The sequence below is a fragment of the Crotalus tigris genome, unplaced genomic scaffold (assembly GCF_016545835.1).
Source record: "Crotalus tigris isolate CLP2741 ecotype Arizona unplaced genomic scaffold, ASM1654583v1 scf7180000024337.5909745, whole genome shotgun sequence".
Lineage (NCBI taxonomy): Eukaryota > Metazoa > Chordata > Lepidosauria > Squamata > Viperidae > Crotalus > Crotalus tigris.
In genome coordinates, this window is record NW_024100507.1 from 3,118,699 (window position 1) to 3,143,024 (window position 24,326).

General features: G+C 36.5%; 1 protein-coding gene across 1 annotated transcript; it reads right to left on the reverse strand.

Annotated features, from left to right (window-relative positions):
• Positions 1–20,613, reverse strand: PRKAR1A (protein kinase cAMP-dependent type I regulatory subunit alpha). The gene is made up of 12 exons (XM_039325405.1): positions 20,465–20,613; positions 17,823–17,891; positions 17,226–17,411; positions 13,431–13,604; positions 12,632–12,723; positions 11,094–11,155; positions 9,867–9,913; positions 7,899–8,057; positions 6,156–6,216; positions 4,727–4,848; positions 4,220–4,301; positions 1–2,385 (listed from the first exon to the last, which is right to left on the reverse strand). Exons 3-12 carry the CDS (start codon positions 17,400–17,402, stop codon positions 2,213–2,215), a joined length of 1,149 nt encoding a protein of 382 aa, XP_039181339.1. The 5' UTR covers positions 17,403–17,411; positions 17,823–17,891; positions 20,465–20,613; the 3' UTR covers positions 1–2,212.
• Positions 20,614–24,326: the final 3,713 nt, after the last annotated feature.

Genomic DNA, 24,326 nt, shown 5'->3' on the forward strand with positions numbered 1-24,326 from the left:
TTACATTTAAGAATTTAAATCATTTTATTGCTTTACCTGCCATTAGGACAATCTATAACAAAAGGAATATATTAGCACATACAATAAGTCAGACTTATAGTCAGGTAACAATACAAAAATGGTCCTCTGGTTTACTATAGCACTCTAGGGCAGTAGATTTTTTTTAATTTGCTAAGGTGACCTAGCAAAACAGATTATCTTCTAAAGCCCTGAATGTTAGCTAAGGCAAACTATACCAACTGTGGATTCAAACATATTTAAATTGCACACAAAGGTAAAGCTTTAACTGTGATTAATATTTAACTCAGACATAGCTGGTTCATCTTAAAATCCTGTTGGTAAAACTACAAAAGGGAGTAAACAGCAAGCTAAAAAGACGCAGTAGTGAAACTTGATTAGAAAGCCTTATATAAAAAAATGTGCATTTTTTTTAGCGCTTACGTAACATTTAAAATCTTTTTGGTGCTTCAACAAGGATCAAATCAAGCTTCAAAAATAACAAAGGTATAAGGAAAAATAATCCCTGTAGGTTTAAACTGAATAGAATTTAAAGAAAAAAGTAACATGGATCTCTGAAGACTGCAGGTGGATATCCTTACCTTACCAAAGTGGTTAGGATAAGCAGAAGGAATTAACAATGTATATTTTACATTAAATCCAAATCCAGATACGCGGACATATCAACGACTGCCCACAAATTTTTTCAAAAAATATGCTAAGGTTCCTATTCCTCCAACTACAAAGAATGATTAGCAAATGTTCTTCCAACAGACAGCAAGTCAGAAAGGTTGTATACCAGGTCCAATTGTCCGAGGGGAAGGGCTGTTAACCGGGCAAGTAAGATCTGTAAGAAATAGTTGCATAAACAATGCAAAATACTTGCTGCCACTCCCATATAAAGCTCTACAGTAGTTTTAGATCATTTATGTTACAAATAAACTGACTTGCTTACATTCTCCAACTCTGAAATTCAATAAAGCTAATGGGTAGCACCGAGTGCCACACGGAATATTGTTAACACAAACCTGGTAAATACTGAAACACATTTCCGACTTGACAACAGGATTAACTTTCCAAAACTGGTTATTCCACTAGATCAACGAGAACGTGAGGCCAAACAAATTAGAGCATGTGTCTCCTTCCAGCTAAATATTTTAGGAGTTTGACAGGAAATAGGCATTGATTCTTCTGCTTCCTGTATTTCATTTTAGCCAGAGTCCTATCATCTTCCCAAATTAGACTGTATATTCCATCCTGCATTGACCACCAGTTACATAAATAGCATCACTGAACTATCTGGTTCCAAAGTTAACACGGAAGGCAAAGCTTGGAAAGGGCAGGCATAAGACTGCATACATAAGAATGCACCCTTCAGCTTCCTGTTCTAGATAGTGTGGATGGGGTGTTACAACTCACACTAGTTGAGGAGCAGTATACTAGTGTAAACACCTACATCTATATTCGGGGGTTTAGCACATTGGTTGCCCTTTGAGAAAAATCAGGAGAGGCATATATTATAAATATTCACATCTGAGAACAGGCAAAACTTTTTGCTGTGCCAAAGATAGCAACACTTGGCAATAGTTGCCAAAACAAAAGCTTGTATACAAAAACCTGACAAACAATAACCAAGCCACCTTGAAATGGATACAGATGCACAAAACTATCAAACTTCTAACTCTGGTTTTACTAGAAGCTGATCTCAGTAATCTTTACCAAACATCATCCATATCCAGAACATTTTGCCAAGAGGTTGAGCTGAGAAGTTAAGTTTCTCTGTCTGAGAAAAGGACAGTAGAAAGTGATCACAACCTAAAAGGAACATGGGACTCTCTGCGAGAACGCACGTTTAGAATTTCCCACTGTTACATCCTTAACTCTACTGCAATAACTGCGGTGCTCAGGAATTGTTCCCAGCAAAAGGAATGGCAGTCACTGTCCATACCGGACAGTGTACATTGCACAGAGAGAAGCAGTAACAGTAAAAGTTTCCATACAATTCCCTATTTTCAATGGGGCTGGGAGCACCAAAATAATGCTCTAAAATTTAAAATGCTGTGAAAAGCAACTGCTTTCTTCCCGTCCCCACCCCCACCCACCCCCACTCTCAGACAGACAGGAAGCTGCAATAGCCAGTAGCCGTGTGGCTCTGCACAAGAGTAATGAAAACAGTCTGCATTTGTGAAGCATGTATTTGAGAAGGAGGGAGACTTCAGACAGAGAGAGAGACAAAGCTGTTGTACTGCTGGATGTTCCGTTTCAGAATATCGGAGCACGGACCCAAGACACGCTCAAATCTGGGCCGATCAAGCTTTACACATTTTAAGGGGCCACGAGCAACAACAGTGGCAGCACGAGGACGATTCATTAGTAGAGCTATTTCACCTGCAAGAAAAAGACATTTATTCCATGTGGGCCAATTAATGTAAAATTGATAACTCATGAATTGAACCAAAACTACGCGCTCTTTCATTATGAAAAAATATAATTAACTCTTGAACTACTGTAGCTACTTTTACTCTCATTAGTCCCTGCTAAGTGGGGTTTAGATAACTATGGATAGCCCACCCTTTCCCCCCTTATCTCCCTAACAGGAAATATTTGGTAAGGATTGTTGTGAAATTTCATTAACATAATATATTATGTATAATGTTGTGCATTGTTGGCGTGTATGCTAACCTAGAGGTGGGGCAACCTGAGGCTCTAAGGATATATGAAATCGTCAAACCCGATTTTTGAAGCTGCCTCCAGCAATGATTTAAAACTGAAGAAAACTTCCAACATTTAAAGACAGGAAATACAACTAAACCTTTAAAATAAGTTTTATATACATTAAAGGAATAAAATCTCTCACAACCCCAAGGGTGAAAAAACAGAAAAAATCCAAATCCCACAGGTTTTCTAGGATTGCTCAGCCCACTGTGGCTCTTATACAGGCAAAAAGCATAATGTCAACTTTAGTAACCCAAAGGTTGTCTATTCCTGCCTTAATATGAATAGAAATATAATTCCTATCTGAGGACTCCCATCTGCCTTCAAATGAAAACTAGACTTTTCCTTCAAGCAAAAAGCTTGATCTTAGACATCATAAGTAAAATGTGTTAAGAATAAAGAGATACTATTTCACTCCATTTATTTCCCTCAGGAGAATGCAATGCAATTTTGTCCACACTTCAAAATTTGGGAAAGGCTTCACTTGTTTCCAAGTAATAGTGAATATAGAGACTCCTTTCAAGCTCAGATGGTTAAAAATGTTCTTTTACAGTGTTGGGGAATTGTGTTTTAAAATAAAAAAATATTTTCAGAACTGCCGATAGACATTAAATTTGGATTAACATATCATGTTTGGGATTCCACCCCCAATCCTTTTCTTGGATTTATTTCTAATGAACCACAAGTGGCTTAACACCATTTGTGGTTGCAGGTTTTCTACCTGTTGCTCATTGTTAGTGTAGTATATATTAGAATATGTATTTTAGAAAATGATACAATTCTATATAGGGTTGATGGAAAGGTCAAAAACATGTAAGTCTCGCTTCCTTCTTCTCACATTAATTTCAGAAGAAATGAGTTATGCTAACTACAGTTAACATAGGGCAGGAGACTGCCTTTTGCATACCAAGTGGCTTGCTAGTAATATAATTGGGCTTTGAGGAGCTAGCAAAAAATAATGTGGAGAAGCTAATTGCCTCATTCTAGTCTTCTCAGATAACAGAGAAAATCATTTTCTCACATCATTTCTGGAAATGTTCCATAATACTGTGGAAATATATTTAAAAGACAACTACAATGTTCTTTCTTCAAATAATATGACACTGTTTTAATTCAATCTGCACCCTATTCCAAAGATCAACTTATGACAGACAATACATTATCTAAACAGGGGAATTTTTTCAATCAATTTCATGATGTTCCAATCCAAAGCTCTTATGACAGATTCCAAGCCAGAATTTAAGAAGATTGCTAAGGACATAAAGCTATTCTGTCATCAGCAGCCAAAAAGAAAGTCTATCATCTTCACTAAAATCTATTTAGCTCTGAGGAATATTGCATCTTTTTCAAATAACTTTTACTATGCGGATTAGTATCAGTCTGATGTCAACATTTCCTGCTGGAGCAATGTATTTCCCTGACTTAAGCACTATTAGGGAGACAGTGGTGGGATAATACTGATATGCTTATGGGAGGTGGAAGGGATGGAAGACAAAGGAAAACTCACCAAAATAATCAGAGGGTGCAAGTCTGCCCACTTCAACAAATTCTTCATGCTCTGACCTGCGCTGCAACACAGCAGCTGTACCCTGTAAAGGAATCAGAGGGTGACTTTTTTTCTTCTATGCGCCAAGACAATAGTTTCAACATAGATTCAGAAAGCAGAGGTATCTCCATTTAATAACTCAGATTAAACTGTTCCCATAACCTTTAAGACCTACTGAGAGAGGATGTGTGCCTGCACTTGGTGCCATTTATTACCCACAAGTTTTTTTAAAACCAAACTGAATATTCTTTCTGCTGTATCATGATCAATAAATTAAATTTACTGAGAGCCATTTTAAACTCAGTGTAATCTTGCTACTGTTTTTCTATACATTTTCAAAAATATAATTCATATTTTATGATAAGGATTGGACTCTAATATTGCAAAAAAAAAAATCAGAGTTAAATCAAGAGAACCGAAGCTAAAGCTGTATCTATCTAACAAACAATACAAATTATGATTACTCACCTCTAATATAATGAAAAATTCATCTCCGGGTTCTCCCTGCACCACAATTTTTTGTCCATCTTCAAACTGTACTGGCTCTAATGCATCAGCCACTGTGAGACGTTCCCATTTGTCGAGGGATTCTGAATTAAAAGGTAACTATTTAACAGCAAATTTTGCTAGGTTGTCAAGATTTATAATTAGGGTATTTATTTCAAATGAGGGTTTTCTGCTCCTATCTACTCCAGCATCCATTATGCAACCTGTTCAATCACAATCTCTCACTTTACTATGAACAATTTAACATTCATTCACATCACAAATTTGGCAATTCAAATAATAACATCTCAACAATGCCCAAAGGATTGTCAAGGTCCTTTATAGCAGATTAGGTGACTATATTTTAATTAACAGGTCAGGACTAAGATAACTGTGACCTCTCAAGTTACTGAAATACAAATTCCAATATCACTCAATACCAGTCACACTACTGGGGCTGCTGGAAGTTAAGAATCTGCAACTTAATGAGGAACTTTTAGCGTAAACACTAGAAATTCTAATGGACATCCCTTTCTGGCAGCATACTCCAGATTCAATAAGGAGATTTTCTCTTTCACTCACATAGCTGGTAATACTCCACAGAAGTATTGATTCATTCCCTGAATCAAAGTCAAATTAATTCTTAGGGTGGTGAGTTATTCAAAATGTTATCCCTTCGTAATAGTTCATCAACACAAACAAGGTATTTAAAAAAATAATAAAGTGATCAAAAATTGTCTTTAGAAATACCTAAATGCTTTCAATTGACAATACTGTACATAGATCAACATACAACTGTTAATGTAACAGATCCTTACAAGCAATAAATTTCTCGTATAAAGTTGCTTTCCTTTATAGCAAAGTTGCAAAAAAAATTGACAATTTAATATGTAGTACAGAAAGATGTTCTGAAGCAATATCTGGACTCTAAAATCCTGTTTTGGAGATAGGCTACGTGAGTACATAAACAAGTAAATGATATGGGCACGGATGTGCGCATACACAGATATATAGGAAGCATAAAATGTAGGAAAAGAGTTGAATAAAAAATAAAAGACTGAAGGACACCAAACAAAACTGTGGAAGAAAATATTTAAGAGGAAGCAGTAACTGAGCTATATGCTAAAACACGTACAGAAATGAAATAAATTTTCTGTAGTTTTTCAGCAATACAAGTTAGTCATAAACCAAACTTTTGTCAAAAGGAAAAATGAAACCCCTGAATTTATGTCATTCAGGCTATTGACAAGGTGTAAGCAGAATGATAAAGAGAACAGCAATACAATACAATGCAAAATAATAAATAAAAAAGAGAAGAGCAGCAACAAAATACAGAATAACAAAATGCATGTAATATAATATTCTCTATCTGTTCATGTGCTAGTAACAGCAAGAAATTTATCATACTTACCAAGTATTGATACTTTACTAAGAAACTCTTCATACATCTTTCTCTTCCTCAGTGTGCTACCCTGGAAGTTGGGGAAGAAAATACATCTGAAAATCAGTATTATCTCTATTTTGCTTTGTTTCAGGAATCCAGAATGCTCTCCTATCATGAGAGTATTAGTATTAGTTCTGAGTCCTTGATTTGTTAGTTCCTAATTGAATAATAAATAATAGTTTAAAAGTGTATTATTTAGAGACCCAGGAGAGCAAAAAGATGACTTACAATTTTTAAAAAACAAATTAACATAATATGCCATTTAGATACTTACACTAAGTATCTATATGGCATATTATGTCCATTTATTTTTAAAAAATCAGTTGCATGTGCATCCATTTAGTTGTCAGTCCTGCTAAATTTGGGTGGGGAAAGTTTTTGGCCTTTAAGAGCTTCTTAAATGTATAATACAAAAACAAAACCCTTCTTGGGACATAGATACCTGGTCCAATAGTCGCATGAATTATGTTCTGTTCACAGCATTGAACAGTGCTGTTATGGGCATGACTCTCTACACAGTGTAGAGAGAAGTTATTTTCACTAATTCCTTTTTTCTTTGCACTCTCTAGCCATCATGAGACAAAACAAATTAATTATAAGCAAGAGTTCCTTATTTATTTCTGGCTGTTAAAATAATTTGTTTCCTTCAACCAGTATCTATTTAGCAACATCAATTTAGTTTACAGTTGAATAAATTAATTTTATTAGAATGCTAATGACTGGAGTTTCAAAGCCTTCCCACCATATAAAAAACATTCATTTAAAGTAAGATTTTGAAGTGCAAATCGATTAAATGGCAGATTAAAAAATGAAAAGCTCAATTTGCCCAGCTTAAATGAGGTTTATGAGGCCAGGTTAGAGCATTACTGAGAACTCTGTAAAACCAGAATTCATTCAATATCATAGTTAATAATATGGCTGAAGACTTCTGAGAAAACTGTTATATCTGTAATTCACCTTTAACATTTACAATGCAGCAAGTGTGAATTTCAGAAACTGAGCTGTCAAGTCATTCATCTTCACCGATGAAAACAATAAATATGTTTGACTGGGATTTAGCAAGCTAAAATTGTACAGGTCCCACCGCAAGTGTGGAAATTAAAGAATTGTGCATTTCCGTATCACTTAGTATAAACAGCTAACTTGTGATATCTTAGATCAGTGGTTCTCAACCTGTGGGTCGGGACCCCATTTGGGGTCGAATGACCATTTCACGGGGGTCGCCAAACAAGGCTGTCTGCCATTTTTTCCCCCTTTTCTTTGGCCATGCCCCTGGCACCCAGTGATGTATAAGTGGTTGGGGGTCACCACAACATGGGGAACTGTATTATGGGGTCGCAGCATTAGAAAGGTTGAGAATCACTGTCTTAGATGAATTATTTTGGCATAAATGATTATTGTGAGAAAAGAGTATTCTTGAGTAAAAAATTACAAAGCAATATTATTCATGAATCCTGATGAACAAGAATTTATCAAGTGGAGTTCAATTCTTAATCCTAAATAATCCTAAATTAAGCAGAGACATGGGTATTGATCTGATGAGTAACATAAACACACCTGTGTCACATCCAACATCCAGATGAAATGATCACTACTCAGTTGTTCTTCCTATCAGTTCATTATAACTCTACCATTTACTGATATACTTCCCCAAACAAACCAAAGCGCGGTATAAATACATAGTTTTTTTCAAGACATTAAAATGCTTACCATAAGGATTCTCCTATAGCTATCTCGATCAATACCCCACAGTTTCACATTGGTTTTTGCTTTGACAGTCGCTGCTCGGGGTGTCCCATAGATCAGTGCAAGTTCTCCAAAGCTGCCCCCCTCCCCAACACTGGTGGCCCATTCACTGTTCACATAAACCTGGAGGAGGAATACATAGACATTTATTTCAAAATATATTTTATGTTTCAGTTTTGGTATGTACTTTGTTAATTCAAGTTTTTAAAAAGGAAAATCTTTTTACATTCTGTTTTAAATTTTGTTAGCAGCATTGAGGTATTTCCAGAACAGAGTGAAATCAAACAAATAAATCACATCTTAATCATTTCTCATGTGTTCATAATATGCAAACACCAAGAGGTTGTTCCTGTTTGGAAAAATGCTTAAGCAATACTTGCATAATAAAAGGGTTCACTCTATTCATTTACCCCAATGTACTACCTAGAGTGTAAGTTACTTTTTATTAATTATGTGCCATCAAGTAATTAGTGGCTCTTAGTGACCACATAGAGGATGATCTGTCCTCAACCTTATTCCTCAGATCTTTCAGTGACAAACCCACTGAAATTCAGTCCAACCACTTTGCTGCTAGACACCCTACTCTTCTTTTTCTATCTTCATTTCATAGCATTAAAAACCTCCAGAGAGCTAGGTCATCACATAATGTACTCAAAATATGGTAATATGAGCCTGGTCATTGTGCTTTGACTGAGAACTCTGGAACCATTTATTCTATGATCCATTTATTTATTTTTTCTTGGCTGCCCAAGGCATTCTCTCAAGAGTCTCCTCCAACAGCAAGGTTCAAGAGATCAATATTCTTTCTATGCCACCATTTCAAAGGGATTACTAGGATTTTTTTTTTCATTGCTTATAAACTGCTCCAATCTGAATGGCTTTAGCTGTATACACATAATCCTTGACTTACGACCACAACTGAGCCTGACATTTTTATCCTAAGCAAGGCAGTTGTTAAATGAGTTTTGCCCCATTTTACAACCTTTTCTGCCACAGTTGTTAAGTGAATCACTGCAGTTATTAAGTGAATCATATCATCATTAAGCAAATCTGGCTCCCCCCATCTACTCTGTGGTCAGAAGCTAGCTGGGAAGGGTAATGTATGGTGATCACGTGGGACAGGACAACTTCATAAATATATGCCAATGGCCAAGAATCCACATTTTGATCACGTGACCATGGGATGCTGCAATGGTCGTAAGTTGAAAACTGGTCATAAGTTACTTTTTCCAGTGCCGTTGTAACTTCAAACAATTATTAAATTAATAGTTTCAAGCCGAGGACTACCTGTATGTGAGCAATCCAAACAGTGAACATTTCAATATAGTAAAAGAACCCACTCAATAGAGATGTACAGGGATATCGCAAAACAATAAAAACAGATACATGCCAATGTAGGGCCCAGGTTTTGCTGAAGTAAAATCATTTTGAGAAAGTTCTTGAGCACAAGAATGGGAGTGAATCATGCTTCCAGGAGGGAGCATTGTGCCATTCAGTGGGAATTACTACAGAAGAGGCCGGTCCCTTTAATTTCCTATAGGATGGGGAAACCCAGGCCAAGCTCTCTATGTTAAAATTAAATTTATTAAATGTGTATGCCACTAAGTATTCCCAGCGACACTTAGTTGTTTTTGTTCATACTTTTCATTCCTGATTATTTTAATCATGATTTTATAAGCCATGATTAAAATAAACCGCTTAACACAGTGAAAGCACCAACCAATATCTTAATTTAGTCTCAACAGTAGCCTGTGCTATATCAAAATGTATCAGAAAATACAGGGCTAAAGCAAGCTTAGAGAAAGACAGACTACAAGTCCCAACTGGTTATTTGTATTGTATTTAATAATCATGACCATCTTTAATATTACATGTATTAAAATCATGCAACGGCACTAGATTAATGTATTTATTTAAGAAAAAAAAACTTACATCCATTTCTCCTTGATCAACAACATAGAAGTTATCCCCTTCGTCACCTTAAGAAAAAAAAGGATAGTGTGTGAAATAACTTTTCTAATTCTTTAAAAAGATTAGAGATGTGCCTTTTAATTCCAGCATCAGTAGAACATTTTAGATCAAATTCCAATCATAATACATACACTTACAATTTTATATTTGGCATAATTTTAGAATAGTCAGCATTTCCTTCAGTTTCTGGTGTAAATTCACGCAAGTTAAACTTTGTATTCTATGTCTAACTATTAATAAAAAGATGGAGCTATTCAGCCATGATTGGATAGCATTAACCTTGTGAACTCTCAAGCTTCCTCCTTCCGCTATATATTCAAGATGGACAGTACTTAATATTTATTTGTTACGTATATGTAGGAGTGTTGTACATAGTATGTTTAGGTGTATATATGTTGTACATAGTATGTTTAGGTGTGTGTCATGTATGTGTTTCACTTTGAGACCAGGCAACTAAATTTCATTTTTGATGTGTGCAGCTGTGCCCACAGTAAAAAAATGACAATAAAGTTATCTTATCTTATTTTAAGGATCAATCAGCTTCCCTCAAGAGAGTGTAAAAACGTCTGCAAAAACCAATGATGGCTGCTATTTGTTTTTAATAGTTTGTATTCCCAACCCTAACCAATTTACCAAGTTTACCAAAACATTACCAAGGCAAAATAAATAATGAATAACTTACATCAGAAGAAACCCTAATATATTGGATAGTGAACACAGGTAGTCTACAACCATAACTGAGCCCAAAATTTCCTGTTGCTAAGTGAGACAGTTGTTAAATGAGTTTTGCCCCATTTTATGCCCTTTCTTGCCACAGCTGATAAGTGAATTACTGCAGTTGTTAAGTGAATCTGATTTCCCCACTGACTTTGCTTGTCAAAAATTTGCAAGAGGTGATCGTATGACACTGGGACACTGCAACCATCATAAATATGAATCAGTTGCCAAGTGTCTGAAGTTTGATTTTGTGACCATGGAGATGCTGCAACAGTCATAAGTTTGAAAAAGAGTCATAAGTCACTTTTTTCAGTGCCATCGTTAACTTCAAGTGATCACTAAACCAACTGTTGTAAGTCGAGGACCACCTGTAACATCTTTATCAAGTCCTATACTATAAAAAAAATAAACAATTACGTAAGTCAATAATACCTTAGAAATAAATTCCAAGCAAAAAAATAAATCACATACCTTGCTGTATCACAGTCTCACCAGCAATATAAGTGACTGGAAACATCGCATCAAATATATCACTGAAAAGAGTATAGATTTACTCAGCAAAGGAAACAGTGGAAAACATTTATGCTAATATTGTTAGTTACGATTAAGTTATCAGAAAGAATCGTTTTTATGAGTAGTCTAGATTTAGTCTTTTTTTACAGCTGACATTCATTTGCTGAACTGAGATGTTTTGTCATTTCCTACCACATTCCATTTTCATAATGGAATCTGTAACAATGTGAACCATCCACTTTGTTTCCGATTTTTCAATTCTAAGACAACTATAATGACCACCATTTTGTTAAATACAACTAAAACCTGGCTTTGCCCAAAAAAAAAAAAAAAAACCTGCTGGATAAGTTAGAGAGAGACTCATAGTATTAAAAATATCCATGCAGCCTTGTATGGATAATCTTAGTTTGACTAAAGAGCAAATCCCAAACTCAAATTCATAAAGCAATATTTATCTGAGTTGAAAACTAATTTGAGAGTACTAATTATACCAAAGGACAATGATAGATTTTTCTTCTCTAATCTTACAGTTCACCTTTAGATATGTTTTTAGTCTTGCCTAGGAAGTAAAAAAGTAGATTGCAAACAATGCGAGCGACATGAGGTTATTATAATGCCCTATGGAATACAGAGTCTAGGAGGAATATGAATATAGATCACCTCCAAGGTCCCTTCCAACTTATTATTATTATTATTATTAAATATTCTATAGACAGAACCTCCTGAGGATGCAAAAGCAAATTCTTTTGAGATTCCCCCCCCCCCCCAAAAAAGTCACTTTGGTTAAGGCAGTGTATCTACATAGTTTGAAGGCTCTTTTATAATTGGGAATCAAGCAGATAATCTGCTCGTTTCAGACAATAATTAATTCTATTACAATTAAAGTAAATGAAAATAACTCAGAAACAGTGACTGCAGCTTGAAGATTCTAGAGTTCTTGATCCGCAATTTTTGGATTTTGGACTGAAAAAACTTTGAGCAGGTGAGCTGTCATTCTGTTTTGGATGCAGAAGTTACAAAACCTGCTGCATTCAAAACAGAACAGTAGTTCCGATGCAGCACAGTCTGTTTGTTCTGCATACAGAGCAATCCACATTTTCCATTCAATGTACATCTGCCTATATAGAATGAGTCAAAACCAAGTTCAATTTCAGGTAGGTTAAAAACTGCAATTGAGAACCTTGCCTTTTACCTCTAAAAATTTACTTTTCAGGCAAAAACCAATGAAGAGTATATAGGAGTATAGTTAGAAACTTTAAATAATTTAAATATTCTAATTAATTAATTCTAAAAGCTATACATTGGATTTAAGTTGTGTTTCATGTAAGATTAACACAAGAATTTTTGCCTCAAAAAAATGTAATGAAATCAGCTGGAAAACCTTAGTTTGATGTTAAAAAATTAAAAAGCCCCCAAATCCACTGGAAAATAATCCTCGATATGCAGAGTTTTGAATCTGTTCAGTCTCTAGTTTGATTTAAATGAAGAGACCCTACCTTCTTTCATTGTCATCAAGATGGGCAAAGAGCACATTCTTCTCAATAGCTTTCGCCAAGGCAGCCATAGTTTTATAATCTTTTGGAATAACCTGCAGTATGGAAGACACCCAGAAAGTTTTAGCTGAAGACAGTTTAAGTGAATTTATCATTCATCCCTGAATTCAGCATTTATTTGACAGAATCATATACCATTTTTCTGAAGAGGTAACTTTAATCTAACATGATATATTTATTAATTAGAAAGAAAAAAATTACCAATGATCAAATGTATTGTTTTGCCAAAGTTCTGAATACAAATTCAGGGGAAAAAATTAATGAGAGTTATTCTTCCCAAAAGAATAGCAAATCTATTGATATTTACAGAAAAAAATAGCACAAGTCCAAAATATTTGCCATTCATTATATTAAGTATAGTGCCTTAGAAACCATCTCCTGAACATCCAGATAATTTAGAACATGTTGATTTTGCTGGTGAGATAAAATGAATAAAGCAACAAAACGTATGTCTTATTCTTCCCTCTTGTTAGCATAATGGCACCAAAAAAATCAGTCAACATTTTAATGAATTTCTCATAATTCAGGTTCTTAAAGTCAGGCTTTGAATAAACTATACAAAAGCCGTATAGATCACAAAGATGGTATCACAGGAGATCTAATGTTGGGAAAATGTGAGATGAAATCATACAATAGAATCAAAGATAGTTTGTCTCCTCAAACAGGTTCCAGCAGCCCCAAGGATGGAAAAAAAAATATACAAGTCATGAAGTAAGGCTTATACAAGATACCAAAGCAGCACCTTTCTAACATAAGAGGCAGCATCCTCTTCAGTGTAGACCTCTGCACTAATGGCACCACGCCTTCTGCGACCTTTAACCACTGGGTTCATTGGTGGTGGAGGAGAAATTTCATCTTCACGGGAATCTGTGCGAGAGCTGGCTTTCTGCTGACTGATAAACTGCTTTGTTTCTTCCTAGAAGGAAACAGAAATTTAAGCCATATAGATATTACAGTCTATTTCTTCTTTCTTATTTGGCTTTACTAAACTCATACACCATGACACATATACAAACTATATTGTTGAAACTGGATCACATACTTAATAGAAACCAAAATTCATTCTTGTCAACTATCTTGTACTTAAAATTGCCTAAAGTTATTACTGATTCTTAGTAGAAGTCATTTTAAGCTGCCAAGTACATATGAATACTTGAACTGAAGATTAGAGTTAAGTTACTGAATCAATAGGGTGACGTAGGCTTTGATACAATCATACTGCATATTGCATTAACGTTTAAAAAGGGAAGAGATACTTATACACTTCTAACAATTTTAGAACAATCTGCATACCCTTCTACAATTTAGAAAAAAAAGAGGCAATTTATGAATCCTGAAGCCCTAATGATGTAAAAAATCTTGTCATGACCTAATTTTTTTAAAAAAATTAAAACATAATGCTGAAATTTTTATCTAGCAGTTTGCATAAATTGACAAGTAGATTCTGCGCAATGGTTTTGTAACTTTTAAAATAAAAATAATTTAACATTATTTTAGTTAATCAATTTTAATTACAATCATTTTAAAATCATAAAAATATAACATTTTTGTAAATTAAAATGTTATATTTCACACATGACAATAGAAAAAAGGGGACAATTAGCAACTTATTTGTAAACCAATATATAAATTTATGAAACTTGCTGATTCAATATTGAATGTCTATTTTTGGAATACAATTACTATCTTGTAAGTAGCATATTAGACAAGCAACACAACCAGCAATTCAGATCTTGAAAGAACATGTTAGCATCTTGTATAGTGTAACGTAGTGGCTGCTTTAGTAGACAACATTTTGAGAATGAAGATGGGTTAATTCTCTCATGATGAAGAATAAGGTAACAATGAAAAATGTGCAAGAATGCATCACAGCTATGCACATGACCAGGATGTTCTTTTAGATCAGACATGTCAAACTTGCGACGTCACACACCGTATCGGAGCTTTTTCGCCGTTGCTGGCAATGGGGTGGGCGCGGCTCCGATATGATGAAACCGGCCCGCGGGCTGGCAGTTTGACACCCCTGTTTTAGATCATTGGTACATTTGAGAATGAAATCTCAATCAGAGGGGGAAATATTCATTATTCATGGCAATCCATTAAAGCAGATACTATAGTATTACAACAATTTATATCATTGCCATATATGCAAATTATGTCATTAATGATTGTCATTATGCGATCTATGTTAAATTATGCAAATGATATAAATCATCATGGAACTTTGGGATGTTACTTATAAAGCTATTACACTGTACTATTTATACTTGTTGAAACCAATTTTTGATTAAAATAAAAAATATCATTTTAAATATTTTATCAAACATGAGACCAATATAGTTTTAAAATAAACATACTTGCCTTATGTATCAGTCCCTATTCAAAGGACTCCTGCTTAAAAAAAATCAACTAAAAAATCAGTACATTAATCTATTGTTTTGATACAGTGCACTTCAAAATATTAAATTACAATGAAGAATTTCATCTGTAAGAGAAACCTCCATTGGATCTAGAAAAAAAAAGAATTTTACTGGCTGCCTCTTCTTCCCTGACACAAATGGGCCCTAGGGGATCAGTAAATAGAAGAATTCAGAGATTCATGGTAGGGTGCAGTGAGATAGTCCTTTCGGCTGGCACAAGACATCTCTGAATCCAAGCCAGGAACTTAAAAGCTCATACAATCACTTGACTGCTTTTAGAGAACTACATAATTCAATGTTTGGATCAAGCCAAATTCAAAGCTGCATGGATCGCAAGAATCTTACCCATCAAAGTACTGTTTATGTGTTCGCCCTTAAAGGGTGAATTGAAAGTACTTGTACATAATTATCAATATATGTGCAAAGTGACTCTTCTACACAAAACAAAGCATATTTTCCAATATTATGTCCCAAAAGCCTTAAATCTTTAATCTAATAATTCAGAGACTACAGAAAACGCTAAATATTGGTCTTGTGATATGCCTTTAGATAATCAGCTGCCATGCCATGAATGTTGCTGACCTTCTCTCCTTCCACTGAATGTTGACATAGAGATGGGAGAAGCTGTTACTGAGACAGCAGTCAAAGAACAAGAAGAAAATATTACTGTAGTCATGTTGAGCAGTAAACATAATTTATGTACGTGGATCTTTTTGAATGTGCATAAAATAGTTGCAGTTATGCAAAATGTTTAACCAAACAGATACAGTTTTAGTAATTGCACTTGCATATATGTTAAGGTAGATTAACATACATGCAACTGGACTTTTTGTGTACCTTAGCATCTTGTGTAAACTCAACCCACTTTGTTAATTAGTTCTATTTATAGCATGTGTCCCTAAAATAGTTAATTCTGATTGGCAGGTTCCATGAATAGTCATTCAATATGTTCAGACCAGAAGATCATATTTTATAAAGAATGTCAAAACCAGATTTTCGAATTATAAGCATAACATTATTTGTAAACAATGCCATATTTCTATGACAAACCTTATGGGGTTGAAACATTTTTTCTTAGCAACATATTAACATTATAATTTTTTCTTTACTTGTTGTCCATCTACAATTCAGTCATGCTGGCTGCATTCATATTAAGTCATAATGCAGTTTGTTTGGGATTATTGTTTTGTCTGAAAAGCCTGTTTTTTTGTAAACAATGTTTATGCCTTAATATCATTTACCAATACTTTCACACAATATGCTAAACCAAATCATGATTTGGGGTTGACATGCTGTGTGTATCCCCTTGCTGAGTTTATGATCCTTGCTTTAAGGCGTATTATGAAGTCTGAAGTTAGCTATTTTGATTTCTTCAGCCATGCCAAACAAACCCAATTTGTTTGAAGACAGTGTAAGACTCAACATGAAGGAAAGCATCATCTTCACTCCCATTAAATAAAATGGCACCAACTTCATGTATATTTGTTTGTATGCAAGGCTTATAGTTTACTCCAATCAAAACTGACTCTGAGTAGCATCCCCCTTTGATTGGACAGCATTGAGAAGAATCAGATGTAACTTCTCATTTACCAAAAAATAGTACAGATGCATAGAACAATTATAATCCTAATCTCTATAAATTTCTGTACCACAGAATACTCAGATACTATATAATCAAAGTTTTTCTGCCTGCCAATGATAATAAATAATAAAAGGTTTTCTATCTTCCAATGATTCTTTCCATTTTGGACCATAATACGCTTTTCATAGAGCAAACCTTCCCTGTCCAGTTTGAAAACTGATGTTAAACTTGATTTTAAGAATATATTTGAAGGTTTTGTTTCTATGTGGGAATAGCAAAGAGCTAAAATATTCTAAATAAAAATCTCTTGAAGCAAAGAGAGTTGCTATGAATATGATAAAAACAATCCAGAATCTTATACAAAGGGGTCTGCCTCTGTAATTTCCTCAAATCTGTTCTTATTCACATTTCAGAGAACTAAATAATGCTGTACTTTTTTGAAATGTTGATGTGCTCTAGGTCAAGCATAGGATTCATTATTATTTTGAGAGTGGCTTTCTATTTTTGTCTTTCTTTTATGAAGTTTAGTTTTTACCTTTTCCAGTCTTTCAAAGTATTCCCGGAGGAAGCCCATAGGTCTCTCAGGTCGCACTGTGCAAAGCTGGACAATGCAATCTTTCAGGAGTTGCTGGATGTTATGTTTTTGGACATAGTGCTCACATTCACGGAGGCTACGTTCTTCTTCACTGCTGCTACTGCCAGAAGCTGCCATTGCTGGTATCTGAAAGAAAACATATTTGAAACACTCTAACTTCCACTGCAACCTTAGTGTACCAGTAGTGTACACTAAGTATATTAGACTTATGTCCCTCAGCAAACATAGCAGTTGAACATTAACTTATTTGCAGACCTAATAGTTGGTTATAATGTGGGGAAAAGTCAGAAAAAATTAAAGCATAATTCAATCAAAGCCCATGTTCAATTATCTTAGGAATGTCAGATGCTAAGCTGCTTCCAACAATGAACATGAGGGTAACATAATAAGTGAAAATAAACGATTTTACTAATGGTAGCTCCCAAGAAAAAACTGATTGAAAAGAAAGTTGCTGTAATTAAATTAAAATATTCATTAGTGGATTTTCTAAAAATAATTATGGAAATAAAGAGTATATTTCAGCTGATCACCACTTACTTGAGATGAAGTCAACAGCAAGTACAGGTATGCACAGGATTTGCAGGAGACTGTTAATCCCAGTATCACCTTTCAAAACGGAAGCAAGACAGTGAATAGCTGGAACACCCCAAAGTCCTATTAATACATGCTTTCCTATGTGACATATTTAGATACATGATTATATTCTTACAGTTATAAACAAATGCCCTGGATTTCCATAGCTGAGGATAATTTGCAGATTAAATACAAAATGAAGATGCTGAATAATTTCCCCTTCAAAACACTGTATTCTTGTCAATTCTTGCAGAGTTTAAAGGTTGCAGTAAACTTTTTTCTGGTTGAACAGCACACATATGTTTAGATGGCATTTACAATCATATTGCCTTAAGTTTTGTAGTATCAGCTAGCTCAGTGGTTCTCAACCTGTGGGTCGGGACCCCATTTGGGGTCGAACGACCATTTCATGGGGGTCGCCAAACAAGGCTGTCCACCATTTTTTCCCCCTTTTCTTTGGCCACGCCCCTGGCACCCGGTGATGTATAAGTGGTTGGGGGTCACCACAACATGGGGAACTGTATTATGGGGTCGCGACATTAGAAAGGTTGAGAACCACTGAGCTAGCTCATCTGTTTTGACAACTTGCATAATGAAGGTCAGTAACACATAGCTTAATTAAATGTCCAAGAATTACTCTGTAGCTCTATAACAGCTTGCAAATTAGTCTGTGGAAAAAACATTCACACTGTTGACACACAGCAGCAGACAACAGTGCAAAAACTAGACACTTTTTCTCAAGTATTTTATGAGGCATGCCAAATAGAAGTCATTCCATTTTTATGTATAATTCACCTTAAGAACAATGACTATGTATTTTTATACATACTGTATCAAGTGAAATTTCAATTGCATAAACAACTTTGTTTCCATCAGTATTTGGAATGTAAAGTAAATGGATTCAAAGTAAAACCCGTCTAAATTCACTGCAATTAAAGTCTGCTTTCAGACAAAGAAAATTTGCTACCTACACGAATTATTAGAGATTTAAAAAATGAACAAAAATCTAATCTAAATATGAAAAGATTCTAAATGAGTGACAAAAGGAATCCTCCATTTTATTGAAATAATGCTGCATACCTGAAGAATAGACTATTACAGGGCCCTAATAACTTTCAACAGTCTGAACTACTTAACATATTTCAAGGTAATTCCCTATAATTCTCCTAAGTGGGGTGGGGGGAGAAAGCAAGTGGGGAGTTACAAAATGCCTTTTCTGTTAAAAAGTAACTGTTCATTCTCCAGGACAGGAAAACCGAGATATTCAAGAGATCATAAATTATAGGCTATTTTAAACTTAGCAGTTTTTATCTATGACAACGGTCTCTCTCATTTTATCCAAGGACTAGTCATTAAAGTCAAAGTAAGCATTAGATGTCCATTTCTATCAGAAGGAGACAAAATGCTGACAAAAATCTGGAGGATGTCATTTTTACTACTGTATAAGAAAATGATATAGGACCTTTCCCCATAACCTAGGAAAGCACCTTATGCAATTTCAGGCAAGTTGCAGGGACTCTCTGGGTGTGGGTGTGATCGATCTGATTTTTCTATAGGAACTTATGAGTGCAAATATAGCCCAACATAAAGCATTCTGGAAAAGACCCAACAAACATGCCATCAAAACATGTAAAATCAATCTAAACTCCTGGTGACTACATGGACACATCCACCATGTTTTGACAACACTACTGAAGTAGTTTGGCATTCTTTACCTCTGGGGTGTGTTTTTTTTCCCCTCCAATCTTGTTTGCCTAGGTTTCCTGAGATCAGAGCAGCCAGCATTAACTAGGTCTGCAACCACACTAAACTATATGGTAAATTGCTACGGGTTTTGCTTTTAATATATGACCTAGAGATACCCTAAAATAAGTCAAAATATTGAAAACAGCAATCCAAGCATTAGTTTACTCCATCTTTTAACAAGACCATCAAGACTACTTTGTTTTTTAACACATACAAGGCCTGTATTAATAAATTAATAAATTCTATTCTCAATACAGCACAATCCTGCCTTCTCAGGCAAATACAAAGTTTGTCCCTAAATGGAAGAACTGAGTGGCTTATTTTTTTTTTTAAAGATGTCCTCCCCCCCCCCCAAAAAAATAATCTCTCAGTTAGTGGCATCAAAGCCTTCCTCATGTTTGCCTCAAGGGTCACCAACAACAACAAAAAAAACCCAGCCAGTCGCTACTTCAAAGCAGGGCTTCCTCCCCAATTCCTTCTCGCTTTGTGCCTATGCGGCGACATCTCCCGGGAGCCGCGCTGATGCTCCCTCCGCTCCTCGCGTGCAGAGCCGCCGCTTGTTGTCTCCCGGTCCCCCCCTCCAAAGCAAGGCACAGCGCGGCACCCGCCGGCGCCCTGCCCCGCTCCCCCCGCAGCGTACTTTGCAGCGTCCGCCCGAGCCCCTAACCTCGTCCCCAAGACCCTCAACGGTCCTCCTCGACGGTTTCCACTGAGGCGAGATCTGAGTTCAACGGAGGCCTCGAGCTCCTCGCGTCTCCCGGCGCAAAAGCCGAGCTAGCCTCTCACCGGCCTCGCTGCACCCCTGCGCAGCTGCGCCCGAAGCCCCCTCGGGAGCGACTCGATGCCCGGCCCCGACTTACCCCGGGTTCGAGCGGCGACTCACTGCCTGGGCCTCTCCGCGATGGGCAGCCCCCTCCTCCTGTCCCGATTTGCGGCCTCCTTCTCTTTCTCGGCAATCGCTCCCACCGGAAACCCAGCTCTCTCCGCCAATCACCGGCCAGCGTGACGTCAATGAGCCTCGTTCTCACTTGCCGAACCGTCCCCCTGGCAACCTTAAAGGGGACGCGCCACGTTCCGTCCGGCTCTCCTTCCCCCGCTATACAGTAACAGAAGCCAGAGCGAGAAGGAGATGAGGGGGTGGGGAAGGAAAGCCGCTGGGCGCAATTGCTGGCTTTTCCTTTAATTCCCGCTGACGTCGGACTGCGGGTTGAAACGGCACCGTCGCCCTCCCCTTTCCCTGAGCGTGGAGCACGAGGGTGGGGGAGATATGCCTTAGGAAGGGAGACCGAAGCGGGGATACGCTGGCGGAGCGTCGCTTTCACTCTTGCAGCAGTTGCAGTAAACTGTGCATCAGTGTAAACAATGGCATAAAAGCAGCTGCCCATTGCTTGCTGGCAATTTCTTGCGGCGAAAGCGAGAGGGTTTATCTCGAAATGTAAATTGCATTTCTAAACATTGAGGTCACCCTATCCAACTTAGCGGCACTCGCCTTTGGACCTGGCAGAAAGAAATAGACTCGTGCATTGTGATTTCTCAGACTCCCGGTAGCTAGTATATATTGATAGTATTTTGATGTGATATAGTGTCATACTAACCTGGTAGCAAACAAATACATAATTGTCAAGAAGTATCTTGTGACGCTGATGTTTACCAAGCAGCAGCATAATAGAAACAGAAGTCCAGCCCATTTTAAATGCTGTGTAATTTAGCCTTTTTAAATTGCATTTCTATTTTGCAAGAACGGATACTTCAAAATACATCGGCTTGCCTCCAGCAAAAAAGAGCCACATCCAGGAGAATTTTGAGAAACATATCCACAGCTTTTGAACCCTTTGCATTTATTATGTCTACGAGAATACTCCATCCACGTCCAAGGCCCTGTAAAATTTCGTATAAACTCCCAGCAGCCCCGATGGTGGTGATGATTAGAAAAGGTTTCGGAGTAGCAGTTCCGCAACAACTGACAGTTTGCCTAACTCAGTGATGGCGTACCTTTTAGAGACTGAGCGCCCAAAAACTGGCCCCGCCTCTGCTCCACCCCCTGCCCACAGGGCCACTCACCACCTCCAGGGCCCACCGCAGATCACCCAGGCAGCCCAGCAGCACCATGACACCCTCTGCTCAGGCCCCACAGCATTAACTGCGCGATGGGGTATGAGGGTAGAGTCTTGTCTATGCTGCCTGGTTGCCATGTCCTTGGCTACGCTGCTCCGTGTGGGCCACGCTGGGGGGGGGGTGACTCTCCTCCAGGGGGCTGCTGGTGAGGAGGGGGTCGCAGGGGGAGACAACGCCCGTGCCATAAGTTCGCCACCAATGCTCTAGCTATTCCTAGGCTTTGCTTTTTCATATTTTTGGTATATCTCTAAATCTTTATAACTTGATATTTCCAACTGTGTTGGCCAAGCTGTGTGAAACTATCCATTATATTTAGTTTTATATTGAAGGAATCATGATTAAATGAGGTTTTGCCATTATATAAAAGCACATATTGCTGTGTTTCCCATTTCATACTTTTAAAGTTCATCTCTACTACAAAGTTAAAATTTGTTGCTTAAGATTTGAGCACTCTTGTATTTAGGTTTATTATACATACATAAAATCCCGAGAGTCTCTGTGCACTTTTAATTTTTAGGAACTTCTATATAATTGAATAGGGATGGAATTTTTAACTAAGTTTTTTTCATGAATCATTTATTTCAATTTCTTTATTTTTGAGGTCATAAAATCATAATAAAAAAGAGTTACTATGAACAAAAGGTAGTTTGTGCTCTCCAGTTAACTGAAGTCAGAATCAGCTATCAGAAGAAAATTTAAATCAGGGGCCTTCAAACTTGGCCTTTTTATGACTTGTGGACTTCAACTCCCAGAATTCCTCAGCCAGGCACACTGGGAGTTGAAGTCCACAAGTCATAAAAGGGCCAAGTTTGAAGACCCCTGATGTAAATCTTAGAAGCATCCCAAAGAAATTCAACTACAAGAGCAAGCAAGGGTGTTCAACCTTGGCAACTTTAAGACTGTGGACTTCAACTCCCAGAATTTCCCAGCCAATATGAATCCTCAAAACAAAATTATATTAGCACAGGTACATGACTCAGGTCCATCAAATATTGTTAGAAGACTATGATGCAATATTAATTGTCTGCTATCATTTTAAAGGTGAGGTTGAAAATAACTGCTTGGTAGATCATTGTTTAGTGATGAAAGAACATCAGCAGGTTAATTGTCATAACTGCTGTATTTGAGCAACACAGGAACCACATAGAGTTTGAGAACATGAAAGAGATTCTCCTGAAGGGAACATCTGCTATGGTCTAGAAAAATTACACAAAATTAGTTCATTCTTTTGTGGAAGAACTATTGTGAATGATGTAGCGTATTTGGACATTCTGCAGAATTTATTCTTGAATAGAGGCAATCAGAACTTATCAAGAGGACTCTTTCAGCAACATGTGGCACTTTTCCACTTTGCCCACAGTGTTCAAGAATATTTAAATGAGGTTTTCCCCAATAGATGGAGTGAGAAAGCCTGCATCCAGATGATGGTTATATAGAAAGTTCACACTCCTACAAATAAAACATATTAAATTCTTCTTCTCTTGCATATTACATATTACTTAATATATATATATAGAAATAAATATATTAAAAATAAAACTGCACTAGATACCCCTTTTTAATATTTGGAATGGTTTTATTGTCTTTTTTGCCTTTTTTCTTTTGGGACTTTAATTCTTTAATTAGTTTAATTCAAAATCAGAGTCTTACCTTACTTTTAGATTGGATTCATATATTACAGTAAAACATTTGTTTAAGTATAATTTTCTGAATAAACTAGTTTTCATAGTACACCTTTAAAAATTGAGTTATAAACAAGTGTCTTGATTTTTAAAAAAATCCACTAAATTTGTACAGTACATTTGAGCAGGTAATGTTGAATAAATAATTTGCTGGCACGGAGTTTTCCATTTACATTCTATTAGTATTGGTTGTCTAGATTGTTCTGGAAAGTGTTGTATTTCATTTGTCAAAAATGATTATTTGGCACTGTATGCATTAACTTTTCAAGTCATTTTGACTTCAAAGAAAGAGACGCTTCTAAATGGAAATTAATGCCAGTTTTAAAGTTTGACAATAAGGATGACTATCATGCTCTGATCCCTTTTCTTCATATGATTTTGAGGTAGTTTATTAGCCATAATTTGTTAAATAAACCACAATTGCCTGGAGTCCATAATACACTGTGGTGCTAAATGTACTTCACAAATGCTGTGGTTGGGTTCGCACAATGCATTAAGCTACAATCCTATCATATTATAGCACAATACAATGCAATGTGTGAAAGTCACTTTAAGGCTCCTGTTTAATCCTCTCAATAGAACTTCAAATCAGTTGCTGCACATTATTAGGGCAATCTTAATCATGTCATCTTGGAAGCAAGACTATTTACATATACCATGAAGCTTACAATCCAATAAATGAAGTTGTCTCATTTTTCCGGTTACTAGGCTGAGCTTTCACTAGATCAGGGCTTTTCAACCTTTTCAGAGATTGTACCACTTTTAGGATATGGCAATATTTGAGTATCACCAGTCGCCTAGCAGGTGGGCGTGGACTACTCAGCACCACTCACTGGATACAGTTGACTCAAGACAGCTGGATAAGAACGGAACAGGTTGCACCAGCTAACTCGATGGGACAATTCGGTGCCCCACCAATTCCTCG

Excerpts from the sequence above, each read along its gene's own strand:
- PRKAR1A (XM_039325405.1), bottom strand. The coding sequence starts at position 17,402 with ATGGCAGCTTCTGGCAGTAGCAGCAGTGAAGAAGAACGTAGCCTCCGT. Across the intron at positions 13,605-17,225 it reads ACTTTGAAAGACTGGAAAAG|GAAGAAACAAAGCAGTTTAT; the intron begins GTAAAAACTAAA and ends GTTTCCTTCTAG. Across the intron at positions 4,302-4,726 it reads AATTTTTCATTATATTAGAG|GGTACAGCTGCTGTGTTGCA; the intron begins GTGAGTAATCAT and ends ATTCCTTTACAG.